At 44.9% G+C, this 18,816-nt stretch overlaps 1 protein-coding gene across 1 annotated transcript in view; it reads right to left on the bottom strand.

Moving 5' to 3' along the window:
* The window catches only part of SEMA3C (semaphorin 3C), a 130,091-nt gene that overhangs the window by 26,267 nt on the left and 85,008 nt on the right, over positions 1–18,816 (bottom strand). The window contains exons 9-11 of the mRNA XM_028745576.2: positions 15,072–15,186; positions 14,076–14,145; positions 6,176–6,320 (exon numbers count right to left, since the gene is read on the bottom strand). Of these exons, the coding sequence (XP_028601409.2) occupies positions 6,176–6,320; positions 14,076–14,145; positions 15,072–15,186 (330 nt within the window). The remainder of the gene's footprint in view (positions 1–6,175; positions 6,321–14,075; positions 14,146–15,071; positions 15,187–18,816) is intronic.

Below are 18,816 nucleotides of genomic sequence, written 5' to 3'. Positions count from 1 at the left end.
ACCTTTCAATTCCCAGTTCTTTTAAATACCCCCTGAATTGCAGAAATGTGCATTAATTCTCCTTTGTCCTTGGGATAAGGCAGGCAAATCTAAATCAATATGAGAGCATGAGCTGGCATTCAAGCATTTCAAGGTGTACTTAAGCTTACTTCATCAAAATATGATTTCATTCCCGTGCCCTTAAAGCTGTGTTTGAAGAACCGCAACTACAAAATTCCAGTGAATCCTAACACTGAATTTGTGGAGTTCCTGCAAACAATATATTTGTGGTGGGAAAACAAGCGACCTACTGCTAAATGATACCGATAACCTGATGTTGATGCCTATCAAAATGCCAATCTAGTCGCCATTTAATTTGACAGATGCAGAAAAGGCTGCACAATCCTTTACGTGGCTACTAATCACCCACAATAATGTATACTCAAAAGCTGGGCTGGGGCCTTTAACTTCCAATTTGCTCCAGAATGGTACACCAGGACACATAACTGACCACAGATGTACACATGTAATGTACTGTAGCAATCTGTCACATGGATACCTTCACCCAAGTTTACTTCTAGTACTAATGTACCGATTCTAATTGTACAAACAACTCTGATGGCTAATGGAGTGGTCTGTGTGTACGCAAATTATGTGAATGCAAAATGCAATGCTGAAAGTTGCAATAGCATTCAACAAGTTACTTCAGGCATACAGGTGGCTGGCTGAAATACGTTAAAACACTTTCCCACAAACAAGTCCCGCCCCCAGTGTAACCTCAACCCGATCCTGGAAAATCCCTGTCTGCTTTTTAATGAAATTACAACATTTTGGGGAATGGGCTGTTTCTAGCATCAGAAAAGGGAAGGGAAGGATAGGACCACTTTGTTGATCTATTCTGAGGCTTACTTATACTGCAAGGGCAGTGACAAATCTTAGTGCAGCTGCTCATCTGACTGAGTCTCAAACAGTGTGGTGACCAAGCCCGTCATGGCAATGCTGCATTTTAACAGCTTCCTGTAACTGCTGCAAGAAGGGAATGATTGCAAGATATGTCAGCACTCACTGTGAAACCACAATACAGGCTAAAATGTCCTTGAAAGGCAATGTCAAAGTCAAGACAGTTTAACACGGTTCTACATTTTGCTTGAGCAAATTATCTGATTGCCAACAGTCGATGAAACTGTAAACTTCCAAAATAAGAAAGAAAAGAAAGGCAAAAAATTAAAAATGCAATCCTGTTAAGCATCAGCTTGTCTTGCTTTTTTTCACCTGTTGTGAGGATTGGAGGTGCAGGTTCCTACATCCAAGGCCACAATTCTAGCTGCTATTTTAGCATGCTACTTCTGACCCTCTGACTCCTTTCAACTGTTTCAGTATGAACTGGAACAGCCCAAGTAAACCCATCTTATTCACCTGATTTACACTCCACTTATTTCACAAAACCTTTCCTGGGCCATCATAGCCCCATGGACTCACTCATTACAATATGCTAGTGGCCTGGGAACTGCAGTGATGTAAACAGCATTAATAAATGTGATTCCTTGGCAGAATTATTTATACATTTGCCACGGGGCAATTAATGCACCAGGGAGACAAAATTAATGGGCCTCAGACCATGAAAGATGACCAGCCTCTTGTACTACTTCAAAGCTACACCTCTATTCTATGCAGTTTCCTAAATGCAGACTTAGAGACTGATTGATGTAGGAGTTCAGCCTTGGGATGAAAGAGAAGTAACTGGCCAATGGCAGACATAGACACAAGGTAGAGTGTTCTAAGATGGTAGGACTTTAGTTGGTAAGTTGTCATCTCATGACTGAGTTATCTCATTCATGTCACAAGCACCATGTCTGTGGAAAGTTAATATGCCAAGTTTCTAATGTAGCTTTTTCCTGGTCCAGCTATTGTTCTGCATTTAGTGAGTTATGCACACACAGAGAGGTGAGCAGGAAACATTCAAATGTGCAATCCCTTATTTGCTGTACAATTCTAGGAGGACTTGAGTTACTACCTAATGCTTTATCTACACATATGGTTTGGCCGTAAACTGCTCATTTAGGACAGGGATAACTAATATGACGCTCTCCAGCTGTTATACTGCAGCTTCCACCATCCCTGACCATTAGTCATGCTGACTGCGCTGAGGAGCACTGGAGTCTAACAACATCTGGAGGACTCCTCTCTCTGACTGAGATGAGCAAACTGGCTTTGCTATCTTCTTCCATAACAATTAATAATGGCTCAATTAGGTCCTTTGGCAACAGGCTGATGCTTTGTTAATGTAAAGAAGAAAGTGCTCTTGTGAGCTTTCCAGAGGCTTCTGCTCACTGAAATGGAATGGTGAACTAGGCAAAGCTCAGGCTGATTTGAGAAGCCAGCACTAACCTCCTAAGGTACTCATTTCAGCAATAGTTTTACGTGGATTTAAATATGTAACATATTCACTGGGCAAAAGCCAAGCCCTACAGACTTGGCATTCCTGCAATACATACCAGGCATTGCAGATACTTCTTCCACGATTGAATATAAGTCAAAGGAAACATTAATGACGTAACATACTGCTTCATGCTGGGTTGGCGGCTGTTGTTTTAAATCTTGTTAGTCAACTGGACTTTATACAAATCATGTCATAGGATACGTTATGAGCCTTACATCATCCCTTGTGTAAGGGAATATTCTTTGCGTCCAGTGACTATATAGCTGGTTCATTTCTTTAGGGTATAGAAGAGTTCGCTGCCTCCAGATAGTGCTTATTTCAAAGTTGTTTTACGTCTGCAATAAGCCATTCTTTCTGCCAGTTAAGAAATGCAAAGCCAAATAATACAGGAACTCATCTCAGCTGTAACCGAATAACATCCCTTTCTCCCGCCAGTTTGCCCTGGGCATACCCACATGCTTTTCTTGGAGATGAATGCTATGTTGTAGTTCCTAGGAGAGGGCTGTTCTTCGAACTGAACAAATACGGGAATGTTTTATCCTCTTCCAAGCATGACCCCCTGCTTAAGATGTGACCACAGGAAAAGTACAGCGTTCTTAACCGTTAGTCTTCTGTCTGTCAAACGTAAGAACCAAACTGCATATCCTAAAACCTCACATAGCACAACCTTTCCCAGGCTGTACCACTTTGGAGGGCCATGGGTTTGAGCCCTGCGTTGGGCAAACGATTCCTGCATTGCAAGGCATTGGGCTAGATGATCTCTGTGGTCCCTTCCAACTCTACAATTCTATGATTCAATGAACCCAAGGCAGTATATTGCTAATAATCTCTGTGATATTCTGTCGGAAGCTGTTATTCTAATAGGATTACTGTATTTAAAATATTCATAGAGCACAAATGTAACTTTAACATGTAATTTTGTTATGTATATTTGCTTTAAAATTGCTGATTTTATTCATATTTTGATAAATTTCACATCAATTTGTTTTACTTTTCCTGAGTTTTTAAATGCATATTATACAGTGGTACCTTGGTGTACGAGCTTAATCCGTTCCGGAAGTCCATTCTTAAACCAAAAGCATTCTTAAACCAAGCCACACTTTCGCTAATGAGGCCTCCCATTGCCAGTGTCCTTCCACCGTTCGGATTCCATTCTTAAACCAAGGTAAAGTTCTCAAACCGGGACACTATTTCCAGTTTTGCGGAGTTTGTAAACCGAATCATTCTTAAACCGGACTGTTCTTAAACCAAGGTACCACTCTATATCTTTTCTAGGTAAACTGCTTATGGGTTTTTTGTTTTGTTAATGTTGTTGATTAAATAGTCTCTCAAACTTTTCTAATAAACAAACAAATGGATATGTGTTAATTATTTGCTTGCATAAAAATGTCCCAACACACCAGTCCTAGGCACAGATATGGTATACATACATAGTATCTCACTGCCTTCCATTACTTCTGAGCTTGAGAAGAGAGTGTATTTTAGAAGCTATATTCTTTCATATAACTCAACTTTAACTTTTGCATATGGAACATCCGTCTTTTTCCGGAAGCATTTAACAATCCCAGGCCCACTAAACTTCTTTGCAAAAGGAGTAACTTGATTTGTATATCCCAGGAATGCTATTAAAATAATGAACCTCTGAAATGCAAGCTATTCGTTACTATGATCCTTCATTCACCTTTTATCTGTTAAAAATGGCTTAAAGTATAACCTGCATTCATCTTTATGTAAAGCCGCATTGATACGCTTGGCGCTAAAGGGAATTCCATTTCACTTGTGTCTAGTACTGTTCGCCGTCGAAAACCCCAGATGCAGGAACCGGATCTGTCTAAGCTAATCAAATTATTTTAATCATCAGTGCCATTAACAGCCATTACGCTTCGGTTACAAGTTTATCAGCAAAGCTCTCATTGCTAATCAGCAGAGTAACTGATCTTTGCTAACAAGGCTGCTGCACTTTCTCTATCTGAAATCACTGAAATGTTATTGTAAGTTCCCCTAGGACTAAGAAAAAGGAAGACAGGATATTGAGGAATAAATTGGCCATGACCTTAGTAGAGAGCTGCAATGTCATTCATTTGCTGCTTAAGGAAAACCAGTGTAAGCTATTACCTTCTCCTGTAGCTTGCGAAACTGCAGTACATATGAGGTTACCCTCTGAACACTGATCCATTTAGCCTAGCGCTACTTCAACTGGCAGTGGCTCTCCATCTTCTCAGGCAGATCTAGCCATCACAATGAATGGTGCTATCCTAAGAAAGCTTGTGGAGATTTGAGTCTTACTGGCCTTGCATAGGATTTCAGTCTGAAAGATGGAGACTGAACTGCATGCCCTACTGCTGAGCTCCTTGCTGTTGTCACCACTGTGTCTGAACATGTAATTATTTCCTATGAGCAAGGAGGAAAGCGGAGTAGCTGGTTGGCTGGCTGCGGCCAGGAGAAAGTGCTAAATGAAGGTTGGGGAGCCTCAGCCTCCGGGGATGAGTGTCTCTTTCCGGCCCTTGAGACCACACCCCTCATTGGTGCTGCTTGGCACTCTCCTCAGGTGCAACCTGGTTGCAATGTGTGCTTGACCTCTGATAATGCCTCTTGCCTGCTTGGATACAGGACAGAGAGGCTGTGTGTGATTGCATGCAGAAACTATCCCACTGTAAAAAGGGGACACGGGCCTTCATTGTCCCACTTTTGCCTCTGGCCGCTGACTGCCACTGATGGAGCTGCCCTCATAAGGTTAAACAGAAGGTACCGTGGTTCTCAGGCTGAAGAAGGTTCCCCCTTGCAATAAATCAGCTTGAAATCATAGAGTACAACAAGAAAATTGTCTCAGTTCCTCCCCCTTATCTATTTTATCTTTTCTTTCAGTCTTGCCACAGACAGATAGCCCACCTTTTCCTAAGTGAATCCAGAACTTTTAAATGATTTTTAAACATTCTTCAATGTTTTAAATAGGTTTTTATTTGACTTTAAATTGTACAGTTTGAACATAGTGCTGATTGCAGCCCCAGGCTCCTTTAGGCAAAAGGGTGGGATAAAAATCTAATAAATAAACGAAACTTCCCTAGATAAGTCACTTCCATTAGCTAAATGTTCTTACAGATTAACATCTTTCTAACAACTTAAAAGTCATGATGCCATAGCCTAGGCTCAGTGGTTTTCATCTCTTAGTGCTGAGGAATATGCGGTAAATTGTTCTCCTTCCCTTTATCAGGGGTCAGAAAACTTTTCAGCAGGGGGCTGGTCCACGGTCCCTCAGACCTTGTGGGGGGACTAGACTATATTTTGAAGAGAGAGAAAAGAACGAATTCCTGTGTCCCACAAATAACCAGAGGTGCATTTTAAATAAAAGGACATATTCTACTCATGTAAAAACATGCTGATTCCCAGACCGTGGGCCAGATTTAGAAGGCAATTGGGCCGGATCCGGCCCCCTGGGCCTTAGGTTGCCTAGCCATGCTGTAGATGACTGTCTTTTAAAAACAGCTATCTTCTCTCTAGGCTAAACACACTGCAGAGCTATCCACTTCCCCAATTCTGTCAAAATCACCCACAGCTTCCTTTTATCAGCTTTACTGCTTCTTAATCCTGGCCAATTTGTCCACATGCCTTCTGAAATGTGGCCAAATGAAATAAAACCGAAGGGAGCAGTCCGGGAACAGACCAAAGCGATGCTGAGTGAAGGATCATGCCTAAGGCTGATAAAGATAACACAAAGGCAAGTTGGACTTGTAAAACCTTGTTCAGATGAGTACTTACAGTCCCGGGTCGTGGATAAGGAATTCTTCCCTGATAGGGAATCAGCTGGTGGTTTGGCCCTTCCTTGTGTGCAAACGGCCCATTGAACACTCTCTGGATATCAGACAAGTGATACACACAGACTGCTGAACCTTTAAATACAGAGCTGGGGAAGAAAAAGAAACAAAGAAAGAAGCTGTTCATGCTACCTGCTTGTTATTGTGCACACAAAATCACTGACACCATTCTAGCTTGCTTACAGAATCACAGAACTGGCAAAATTGTGACTTTAAAGAGGAATGGGAACCTTTTACAAAGTACCTAAAGACGCAACAAAGTGAACTGGACTCCTTGGCAGGCTTTGAATAAACACTCACAATTTTTTTATTGATAATAATTAGTTAGATATATTAAGGACTTATACAATTCTGTAACATGTAGAGAATAGCATTCATAGAGAAACCAGAGATTGGAACTGCGGGAAGTCGGGGTGTGTGTGTGTGACGGCAGGTTGTTTATGGGAGGGAGGGGGAGGGGGGAAATGAGGAAAAAAATTAAGGATGCTATGTTTTAAGATAATATTTTTGTTGAATTACCTAATAAAAAATTAAAAACAAAACAATAACAACATTTTGTTGTGTTTTTCAAGTGTCCAAAGCACTTCGCCAGCACTACTGAGTTGTAATTCTTACAACAACCCTTTAAGGTAAGTAAGCATTATTATCCCCATGCGAAGGATTGAGACTGAGGAAAAGCAGCTTGCCTAAGGCCACCTAGTGACTTTGTGGTAGATGCAAGATCCATACAGGATTGTTGTAAGGATAAAGAAGATTATCAGGAAATACTTTGAATGCTCTGAAGTATTACATTTCTATTGACTATTGACAGATTGACAGCCACTTTACTTAGAAACAGGGATAAGTAAATTCTAAATAAGATTAATGAAGTGTCGATCTTGGTAAAAAAAAAAATTTTTTTTTTCCATTCCCCCCCAATTTTTCTGAAATAGATTTAAAAAATTTAAGCCGCGGCTGAAAAACACGAGAACCCAAAAGGAGACCTGAAAGAACGCAGAGTAATAGCAACCCCTGACTTTTCAGTTGCTTCCTAATGTCTGCACACAGAATGGCTAAGAGGTAAATGGGCCTCATTAAAGTGGTAATGAGTTTTCCCAGGTTGATTACAGAGTTAAAGGGTGCAATCTTGGGCTGCAGAAGGATTTCCCACCATGTTTTTGATGCATCCTGTTTAATCTTCATTCTCCAGTTTATGCAAATATATCTGCTGAAATGCTTGTCATGGCAGCTTGAAGCTAAACACTACAACAAAGTTTTTTAAAAAAAGCAACTACACTTAAGCAAATTAGAATTTAATTAAGGCTGCACTCTGAATGATTAGATGCAAATCTCATGCCACTTGGTGATTCTAGACGTTAATAAAATCAGTGATATTGAGTTGGGAGTAAGTGCATTTAAGACTGGAGTTTAAATGTAAAACACATTGATATTTATGTTTGGTAAGACAGTATAAGATGTAAGACCTTGCCCTCTCCAAATTTACATTGTATCTTCCTTACCACCCAAATATTCCCTTCTCTGTACCACCACTGAAGCATGAATATGTCCATGCTGTAAATGTGTAAATGCTCAGTGTGAGTCCTTCTTCAAATTTTATGGGAAATGCTGCCAACAGAATGCGGAAATGACTGCGCATTTTGCTGGCAGTGTTTCTTCACTTGTAGCCACTTTGCTTTTCTAAACATTAATCAAATTTTACATATTACGGCATGAAGCTATGTGGAGGGGGCTAAAAAAACGCCTTTCACAAATGGACTGGAAATTGGCCCCTGTAGAGAGGAACATAATTGCTCCCATAGTGTTGATGGGCCTACAGAGACCTAACGCAGTGAAGTGGCTGCACATCACAGAAATTCCCTCTTTAGTCCAAGGAATAATGTGCTAGACCTGGAGGCAGAACATGTGGGCAGACGGAAGTGGCAGAAAAGTCTGCCTCTTAAGGAGGGCAATTCGTGTTTCTGGAAGTGGCCTCTTCATGCCTTGTGGAGCAGCTAAGGATCTGCGATGAATTTATTTGACCCTATCTGCATCAAGCTATATTCTACCTTTATCACCAAACTCCGAATATAATTGCACATTGTATTAATTAACATTATTTTTTAACATATTAGTGGCCATGTGGTGATTTTAGCTAATAAATTTTACTGTTTAATGTCTTAACCTGTATATTAAGGTACTTTTAAGTTCTTAAAGAAATGGGAGTGCCTGATCACCTCATCTGTCTCCTGAGAAATCTCTATGTGGGACAAGAAGCTACAGTCAGAACTGGATATGGAACAACTGATTGGTTCAAAATAGGGAAAGGAGTACGGCAAGGCTGCATATTGTCTCCCTGCTTATTTAACTTATATGCAGAATTCATCATGCGAAAGGCTGGGCTGGATGAATCCCTAGCCGGAATTAAGATCGCTGGAAGAAATATCAACAACCTCAGATATGCAGATGACACAACCTTGATGGCAGAAAGTGAGGAGGAATTAAAGAACCTTTTATTGAAGGTGAAAGAGGAGAGCGCAAAATATGGTCTGAAGCTCAACATCAAAAAAACGAAGATCATGGCCATTGGTCCCATCACCTCCTGGCAAATAGAAGGGGAAGAAATGGAGGCAGTGAGAGATTTCACTTTCTTGGGCTCCATGATCACTGCAGATGGTGACAGCAGCCACGAAATTAAGAGACACCTGCTTCTTGGGAGGAAAGCAATGACAAACCTAGACAGCATCTTAAAAAGTAGAGACATCACCTTGCCAACAAAGGTCCGTATAGTAAAAGCTATGGTTTTCCAAGTAGTGATGTATGGAAGTGAGAGCTGGACCATAAAGAAGGCTGATCGCCGAAGAATTGATGCTTTTGAATTATGGTGCTGGAGGAAGTCCCATGGACTGCAAGAAGATCAAACCTATCCATTCTTAAGGAAATCAGCCCTGAGTGCTCACTGGAAGGACAGATCGTGAAGCTGAGGCTCCAATACTTTGGCCACCTCATGAGAAGAGAAGACTCCCTGGAAAAGACCCTGATGTTGGGAAAGATGGAGGGCACAAGGAGAAGGGAACGACAGAGGATGAGATGGTTGGATAGTGTCTTCGAAGCTACCAGCATGAGTTTGACCAAACTGCGGGAGGCAGTGGAAGACAGAAGTGCCTGGCGTGCTCTGGTCCATGGGGTCACGAAGAGTCGGACACGACTAAACGACTAAACAACAACAACAACAAAGCTCTGTTCAGAGTAGGTAATGTCTTGATAATATAAATGTTTTAAGTTTTTTGTAATAATCCAACATATTTTCTTTTAATTGTTGAATGATTCTGTGTACACTGTGGCAGCTTTCGGCTATGTGCAATAAAACTGACTGACTGACTATTTTGTCTGTGTTAAACTGGCTGCCAGTTCAGCTTCTCTGGATGCCTCTCAATGCAATCCTTAAGGAGGAACGTTGTAAAAGTGCTGCAGAAATAAGTGCCCAAAGGAACCATCTCAATGGCTCTCCACACACACACACCCTGGTGGCCATGCATTTGGTGGCAGTAGGACTTGGCCCAGCCAGGCCAACCAAGCTTCCCACTCATGTGACAGAGGCCAATGCCCATGCATGCACCTTGGGTTCCTTCACACTACTATGTTCTACCTCTGCAGGCAGAGGCCAGTTGTTGAGGACCACGTGGGGAGACTGCTGTCTCACTCAGGTCTTGCTTGTGGGCTTCCTATAGGCTTCTGGTTGGCTACTGTGAGAAAAGGATGCTGAATTAGATGAGCATTTGGCCAGATTCAGCAGGCTTCCTCTTCAGTTATTACTTCTGAATGAACGGTTTCAGGGTGGGTATGACCAGCGGGTCCGAACCCACTAGCTTCTTTGCAGATCCACTGTGTCCACTGGATGTATTTGAAGAGGGCTGTTGCGTTCACAAAAACAGGGTTTGGCCTAAAGTGCAGCCTAGCTGGAACCAAACAAGCAGACGTGAAATGGAAGGCTGTTAACATCCTACATGTGAGATAAAAGAGCTTTTAATAAGGTGCTTAAAAAGCCAAGTAATATACGATGCACTTAAACACAAATGGCGCTACCATTATGTTGTGCACATGAAAGCAGATGGATCCTAGGCTTATGTTGGAATAGACAGGAAAAAGCAATAGGAATGTACATTGCCTGCACTTTCTTATGTGAGAACCAAAAAGAAAAAGAAACAAACAACTAAAAACAACATTTAAAACGACAACAACGAAAAGCATTTCTGGGAGTCTGGTCAAGCATGAGAAGTGTGAGAGCTGACCTGCCTTTTATTTGCAATAAACTCAGCCTGAAATGAAAGGATTTATAACAAGAACTGAAACTCTAAAACTGAGCGCAGGGGTGGGGGGTAGTGAGAAAGGAAATTACAGCTGAAGATGGGAACTAAGGGAACACTCTCCGAAGGAGATTAACCAGTGATCACTAAGGCATGCCTACGTTAAAGACTGAAATTTGTTTAATAGTTATTAACTTGCTCCAGAGACACCTGGAAGCATAATTCTTTGCCAGGCAAGGGTTCTCCAACAAAGGTTTTCTGCTCTGTAATTTTGAATATTGCTTTGGATGAAGACATGACAGTGAAGCTGGGCGTACCCCAGGCTCAGGAGCCCAGTGGGGCCTGTCAACCCTCCACAACCGCCCCACCACCACTACCACATACACTTCTCCCCAGGGCACACGGCTCCCTGATGCAGAAATGAACCTGCTGTCTACAGCCGAGGTGGTACAATTGGGTCAACCTGAGGGCCACCCTCCCTTCTGGGCAGCCTTCTGGAGTGCTGTGGGGCTCCAGGCAAAGGCGGGGGGAGCAATGAATTTTACCTTAGCCTAGATTCCACATGCACTCACACACCTCTCTCTGTTCTCCACCCAGGCAAGGAAGAGCCATGAGCAGAGTTCAAGGGAACATCCCAGCCAGAAATAAAAGACTCAAGGAGGCTGCAAAATAGAGCTGATGAGGGTTTTCCTTGGGTTGGGGGGAGGATAAAGGCGAGGAACCGGAGAGGCCTGGGGGCCCTCATTCAGTTCCTGGGCCTGAGGTCCCCCACCTTGGGAATTTTGGTAAAATTTACATTCACTGCTTCACCCACTTTTGTGTCTCTCCCAACCTGCCCCTGGCATGTAGCCCGCAGAAGTTTGCCCCCCAAAGGAATGGGGTCCTTGAGCCAAACAACCTTTCCCCTCTGTGCCTGGATGTAGCTCCCTCACTGGAATGGAGAGAAAATGGCAGACACACCAACTGAACAATTTCTTAAGCTGTATCCTGCTTTCCACGTGGGATTTGAGACGTGGCCTTCTGATGGATGTGTGCATGTGGGGTTTGCCTTTGGATGCAGGAACCTAAACTGCAAACAGGAGTGATATTACACTAGGTATGTAATGATTACAATAATGCAAGCCTTGGCATAGTATCTCAACATGGGCTCAGAAAGGCAGAATATTTACCAGACACCAGACTATATCCTGCATTTCAGTGCCGTACAAACCTTACATCAGGTTCTAACCTGATATTAAAGTTTTCAGCTTACTGACCCTTCCCTTCCCTCTCTGAATCTTGCTAGATGAGCAAATCTGATTCTACGTCGCATGTGGGTTCCAAGGAACAATGTACCAGGATCTGTTGTCCTAAAATCACTGTTTCGCTGCTCACATAAGTGTGAGCATAAATCAGGTACAAAATGCATTAATCACTTCAGGCTATGCACCCTATGTTGAATTTATTATGTTTTCTTCAGCACAAAAAAACCTGATTCATTTCAGAAACACCCACAGAAACACAGGATTCAATTAAAACTAATTACAATCCTGTGTTCTAACATGTATCTGCTGTTTGGAGCATGCAGAGGTTGAAAATAAAATAGCTCTGCTGCCAAATGAAATCCATTAAGACCTTTAGTTTTAATTATACTGCATGTTTGGAATGGGGTGTGTGTGTGTGATAGAGAGAGAGATCCTTAGGGTCTTGTGGAGAAAGAAACATACAGCAGCATAAACTCCTGCACGCAGGACAGGAAATGTCTCCAGGGCCTGGAATAGAGTCAGTGCTCCCTTGCTTACCACCTTATATGGCCTGCCTGAGCCTAACCCATTTTCCACTTCACCATATGCATTAGGCAAACCAATTTCTAGCTCACACATACTGCGTATGTAATCATAACTGTGGTCTTTCTGCCCCCCCCCATCCCCCTGCCTCTACTCCTGCTGGTAAACTTTATTCTTTCACTGTTGACAGTAGCTCAAAAGAAAAAAAGGCGGCTCAGCTGCTTAAATGATACCTTTTTGATTGCCAAGCAATTAAGAAAGAAAGAAAATTATCATATTTATTAGTCTGATGACAACTGAAAATGCATGCTACCAATGTAATTTGGTGATGTGCCTAGACAGGGAACAGTTTCAGATTATTCAGTACACACACAGACAGTACAAACCAACCTCAATGAAAATTGAGTTGTTAAAGCATTGGGCGGTTGGGAGGGGGGGAGTCCTTTCAATTTGATTTGTCTTTTGACAGTGAAGTGCCTTACAGTATTTTTTGAGCCCAAGGGACAGAGTGAGTTAGAATTTAAATTATAGGTTATATATCACACCACTGGGAGATAACTAACTGTTCTCTGTCGTCAACAAAACAGCTACAGTGTTGGCTGACACAGAACAACAGGTAAGAAGGTAGGGAAAGGTTCATCTCCAATTTAGAACGACATTCATGAAAAGCAATGAGAAGATGGCAGACAAAAGTGTCTTCCAGTTAACAAATGTGTGGAAGCCACTTATCTGACCCAATGCCTATTTAGAGACGTCGCTGGAGCACGTGGGACTAGACACATGGAAAAGGTTGAAATGCTGCTCCAGTATCGTGTGACTGGACCAGAGAGAACGTACGATGGATGGTTTCAGGGGGAAACCTCATAAGAAGCTTGGAGAGTTGTGTGTGCAGAAAGCTCTCACTTTTTTCATGGCTGCAATGCCACCCACTGTGTGGTCGAGGGGTCTGTGCTTCCCACTCTTCTCTTTGCTGCATCTCTTGCTCTACCCCCCATTGCCTCAGGCCCTGTGGTCCCCAGAAGTTAGCGCATGATAAAATACAGTCCTGGGGCTGGAAAAGGTCCTCCATCCCTGGCCTAGGGCAATCAGACCACCACCTTCGATGTCAGGATGCAGCTTTATTGTACAGAAAGCCTTTGGGTGCTGCTATTCCATGATAAAAGCTATACCGTAGTTAAAGCTTTTAGTTAAAGCTGTGGTTTTCCCAGTAGTGATGTATGGAAGTGAGAGCTGGACCATAAAGAAGGCTGATCGCCAAAGAATTGATGCTTTTGAATTACGGTATGGTGCTGGAGGAGACTCTTGCAAGTCCCATGGACTGCAAGAAGATCAAACCTCTCCATTCTGAAGGAAATCAGCCCTGAGTGCTCACTGGAAGGACAGATCCTGAAGCTGAGACTCCAATACTTTGGCCACCTCATGAGAAGAGAAGACTCCCTGGAAAACACCCTGATGTTGGGAAAGATGGAGGGCACAAGGAGAAGGGGATGACAGAGGACGAGATGGTGGGACAGTGTTCTCTAAGCTACCAGCATGAGGGAGGCAGTGGAAGACAGGAGTGCCTGGCGTGCTCTGGTCCATGGGGTCACAAAGAGTCGGACACGACTAAACGACTAAACAACAACAACAATTCCATGATAATTTAAATTACGGCAGTATTGGAAACATTTGCTTGCCATGTTACATAAAACCCCCACCCATTCCTTCGTGTAAAACATGGGAATCGCCTCACCACAACTTCTCTCAGGCGTAATATTTAATCTGTGGATTTTCTTTCACAAACGTGCAAGATTACCTGGATGTTGTGAAAATGCCATATATCAGCGTTGTTCTGGGGTTATCTGTTTCTAGCAGGAACACATCCTCTGTGGGAAAGAAGCAAAACAGAGGCTGAATATATCTGCGTGTGATTTCCAAACTGCACCACGCATACCCTGACCTTATTCCATCTGAAGCCAATGGAATTTTTTGTTTAGGCTACAAACCCATGTTGCACAATACTTTTATTATGTCACTGACAAGATAGTCTGTCTGATGGAAGGAGGAGGAAAATGTTTAAAAGTGTATGTAGCTTATATGATAACCAAATTGGTGCAAGTTTCAAATGGATGACCCCCAATCCCTGACTGCCCTGAGGACATCACTTGCTCTATGCTCCTGAAGGCACCTCAGTCCAAATGCAAAAATTAGAGGGAAATTAGAGGGGAAAATATTTTTTCTGTTTAGAAATTGTGACAATTATATACTTTAGCCTGTAATGTGGATGTATCTGAATCTGTCATTTTAGCTTATAATGTGTATTACAGTGGTGCCTCGCAAGACGAAAAGAATCCGTTCCACGATTCTCTTCGTCTAGCGGTTTTTTCGTCTTGCGAAGCAACCCCATTAGCGGCTAAGCGGATTAGCGCTATTAGCGGTTTAGCGGCTATTAAAGGCTTAGCGGCTGAGCTGCTAAAAGGCTATTAGCGGCTTAGTGGCTTAGAAAAAAGGGGGGGGGAGCGAAAAAAAATGGCAAGACTCGCAAGACATTTTCGTCTTGCGAAGCAAGCCCATAGGGAAATTCGTCTTGCGAAGCACCTCCAAAACGGAAAACCCTTTCATCTAGCGGGTTTTCCGTCTTGCGAGGCATTCGTCTTGCGGGGCACCACTGTATAATGGCTGATTTTGTTCATGTTTTGATTCTGATTTTAGCACTGACTTTCATTGACAATTTTAATACATATTTCACATGCTTTGCAAACCACGTAGAGGTTTTGGCCACAACAACTAAGCAGGAAATAATAAATTGTACCTAATTCATCAAAGTAGGTTTCTGTGCCATCGTCATCCATTACTGAACACACAAGTCTTGCTTTCAAATAAGTTGTCCACTTGTTCACAAGGCTGCGTTGTCCACCAGTGTCATTCTGGGGGTGGGGGGAGCAGAGAATAAACCACTAACTAACTCCAAAAACTACACAGACATCTACTAGCACTTTTAACATTAGTTAGTGAGGTGCTTTTTTTTTTTTTTAAAAAAAAAGAATGCATGAAAATACACCAGCATTTTACTGTCAATTTCTCCTAAAACATGCATTTTTGCAAAGCAATCTTTTTCACCACACGTATATATCACCACACATGAATTTTTGTACATATTACTTGGCTGAAGAACTGCTTTGCTAAATCTGGAGAAGTGTGAATTTCAAAAGATGACTCGTGTTTTGGTTCTGTGTTTACCTCTTACTGTGAGTGGAATCAATTTTCTTTCCCATCCCTACTTTCAATTAGCATTTGGACTTTAAAAGCTTCTCATTTTTCCTGCCCAAACTGCACAATCAGGCATAGGCGCCGACCCCATGGGGCCTGAGGGGGCCCGAGCCCCCTCAAAAATTTTATTGGGGGGGCTCTGCCCCCCCAATAATTAAAAAAATTATCGCGCGCCTTGGCTCCCGCGGCTGGCGAGGGGAGCCCGGGCCGCGCGCGGCTGCTGCTGCCGCCTCTCCTGGGGGCGCCGCCTCCCCGGGCGGGAACGCTGCGGTTGCGTGAGGGAGGAGGGCGGCCCCCGGGGGCTGGGAGAGCCGGGCTGCCGTGGCCGAGAGGGCTGCTCTGCCGGGCGCCGCTGACATAATTTAAGCAAATTATCGCGCGCCTTGGCTCCCGCGGCCGGCGAGGGGAGCCCGGGCCGCGCGCGGCGGCTGCTGCTGCTGCCGCCGCCGTTTGTGGTCATGGCGGAGCTGCCGCCTAGGGAGGAGGGGAGAGGGGGCTGGCGGGGGGGGGCAGGCGGTGAAGGGGGCTTGGCTGCGCTCTCTCTCTCTCTCGCTCTCTCTCGGGCTCTCTCTCTCTCGGTCTCTCTCGGTCTCTCTCTCTCTCTCTCTCGGGCTCTCTCTCTCTCTCTCTCGGGCTCTCTCTCTCGCTCTCTCTCTCAGGCTCTCTCTCTCTCTCGGGCTCTCTCTCTCGGGCTCTCTCTCTCTCTCGGGCTCTCTCTCTCTCTCTCTCTCTCTCTCTCTCTCGGGCTCTCTCTCTCTCTCTCTCTCGGGCTCTCTCTCTCTCTCTCTCGGGCTCTCTCTCTTTCTCTCTCTCTCTCTCGGGCTCTCTCTCTCTCTCTCTCTCTTGGGCTCTCTCGGGCGCTCTCTCTCTCTCTCTCTCTCTCTCTCTCTCTCTCTCTCGGGCTCTTCCCGCCCAGGGCTTGTGGGCATCTGCTCTGAGACGAAGATGGAGGTGACTTCCCTTAAAGGTCATGAAATCATAGAGGTGGAAGGGACCCAAAGGTCATCCAGTCCAACCCCCAGCAATTCAGGACTCACAGCTAAAGCATCCCTGGCAGATGCCCCCCCGACCTCTCCCTAAAAGCCCCTTCCCCTGTCTGACTGCTCTCACCACCAGAAAGGCCTTCCTAATGTTTTGTGGGAATCTCATTAAGCCTACAGAGCTATATATGCAAATGGATCTACTTATTCTTTCCCTTGAAGATACATTGATTTGTTTGTTACTGTGGTTTCGATCAATACTTTCCAAAGATCTTTACATTTGTCCATGCATGATCTTTGTCTGAAAGCTCATGGGTTGCAGGAGTTGTCATAGGAGGTTATATTTTTGTCCTTCCAACTGTTATGGAAATTACAGGGGGGGGGCATCTTTAAAGTTGTTAAATGTTGCAAATATTATGCCTGAATGTACCCTTTCAACTTGACAGCTCAGGGAAGTTACCTAGATAAAATCCTGTAACACAATGTATCAGCCTTAATCATTTTGCAGATGTTAAGGGGGGGGGGGCAGAGCCTGCAGCCACCATCCCTTTCCGGTGGGGAGGGGGCAGAGGAAAGACAGGAAGCTTTTCCCTGCAGAGTTAGACCCCTTGGCTGCGTGGCCCTCGGGTCCCTTCAAACTCCTGGGCGTTTTGCTGGTGGGGGGCTGTGTGGGGCCTGGGCGATGTCAGAAGAGGAAGCTTGCAGGCCTGGTTGTCTGTTGGGGGCAGCAGGAAGAGGCGGAGGGCAGGATGTGCAGCCCCTGCCTGGCTTTCCTGTGGGACCAAGGAAGCGGCTGGGGGGGGGAAACTTGGCCGCTGGCCTTTGTTGCGGAGGCGGCAGTGTGGGAACGCCAGTCCCAAGGGCAGCCTCTGGGGTCTGGGTGCCGCTGCCTGTCTCCTGCCATGGACTTGGGGGGGGGGCTGTGCTATTGGGCTGGCAGAGACTTAACGGGGGCTGCCTCTCCCAGCCAAAGCTGACCCACAAAATTGCAACCCAGTTTGTGTGTTTGTGGGGGGGGGGGGGAACCAGCCTGCACAGGGTAAGCCCCGATGGGGCTCCTGGGCTCCTTCTGATGCATGAAAATTGGAGGTTGTCCTTTACAGCTCAGCTCCCCAAGGGGCTCAAAGCCTCCCAAGTCCATTATCAGTCGGAGACGAATGAGTGGAAGCTGGAAGAAAGGGGGAATCTTTATTTTTCTGTTGAAACAGAGCCCTCCTTCCCACTGACATTTGCAAGGAGGGGAGGACCCCAAACAAAGGTGTGCAGCAGCTTTGAAAGACTTTTCCGGCTCAACATCAGGAAGAGCTTTCTGACAATAAGAGCTGTTCAGACGGTCTCTGCTCCCTGGGAGAGGCTAGGTGGCCATCTGTCAGGGATGCTTGAGCTAAGATTCCTGCATTGCAGGGGGCTGGACTAGATGACCTTGGGGTCCCTTCTGTCTCTATGATTCTATGATTAGCATAATACAAGCATCTCAGGAAGAGGCATCTACCAACAGAAATCCAAGAGTGTGGCTTCTCTCCTGTCTGTCAAGGGACCTGCAGATGCTGATTGCCTTACTTGGCCAGTTCCTTAGGACTGGTACATACAGTCATACCTCGGGTTACAGATGCTTCAGCTTAAGCATTTTCAGGTTATGGATGCACTGAAACCCAGAAGTACCGGAATGGGTTACTTCCAGGTTTCGGCACTTGTGCATGAGCAGAAGCGCTAAATCACAACCTGTGTGTGCGCAGACGCAGCAATGTGAGTTGCGAACACTGCAGGTTGCGAACGTGCCTCCCACATGGATCACGTTCGCAACCCGACCGTCCACTGTACCTTGGTTCTCGAACAGAATGCGTTCTGGGAGTCCATTGGACTCCTGGAACCATTTGAAAACCAGAGTGCGGCTTCTGCCAGAGGAGCCCCCTGCAGCCAATCGGAAGCCGCACCGGATGTTCGCCCTCCAAAAATCATTTGAAAACCAGAACACTCACTTCCGGGTTTCGATTGTTCAGAAGCCGATTTGTTTGGGAGCCAAGGTGCTCGGCTTCTCAGGTACAACCGAACCTGAGTCCTTGGGGGCGCCGCCTCCCCGGGCGGGAACGCTGCGGGTGCGCGAGGGAGGAGGGCGGCCCCCGGGGGCTGGGAGAGCCAGGCTGCCGTGGCCGAGAGGGCTGCTCTGCCGGGCGCCGCTGACATTGGAACTTAGAAAACTTCCCGGGGCAGGACCCCGGTATGGGCCCCCCCAATATTTTTTATAAGTCGGCGCCCCTGCAATCAGGACACTAATCAGAATATCAGATCCTTCCACCACTGAAGAGA

The sequence above is a fragment of the Podarcis muralis genome, chromosome 10 (assembly GCF_964188315.1).
Source record: "Podarcis muralis chromosome 10, rPodMur119.hap1.1, whole genome shotgun sequence".
Taxonomy (NCBI): Eukaryota; Metazoa; Chordata; class Lepidosauria; order Squamata; family Lacertidae; genus Podarcis; species Podarcis muralis.
This window is presented reverse-complemented; position numbering and strand designations above follow the sequence as displayed.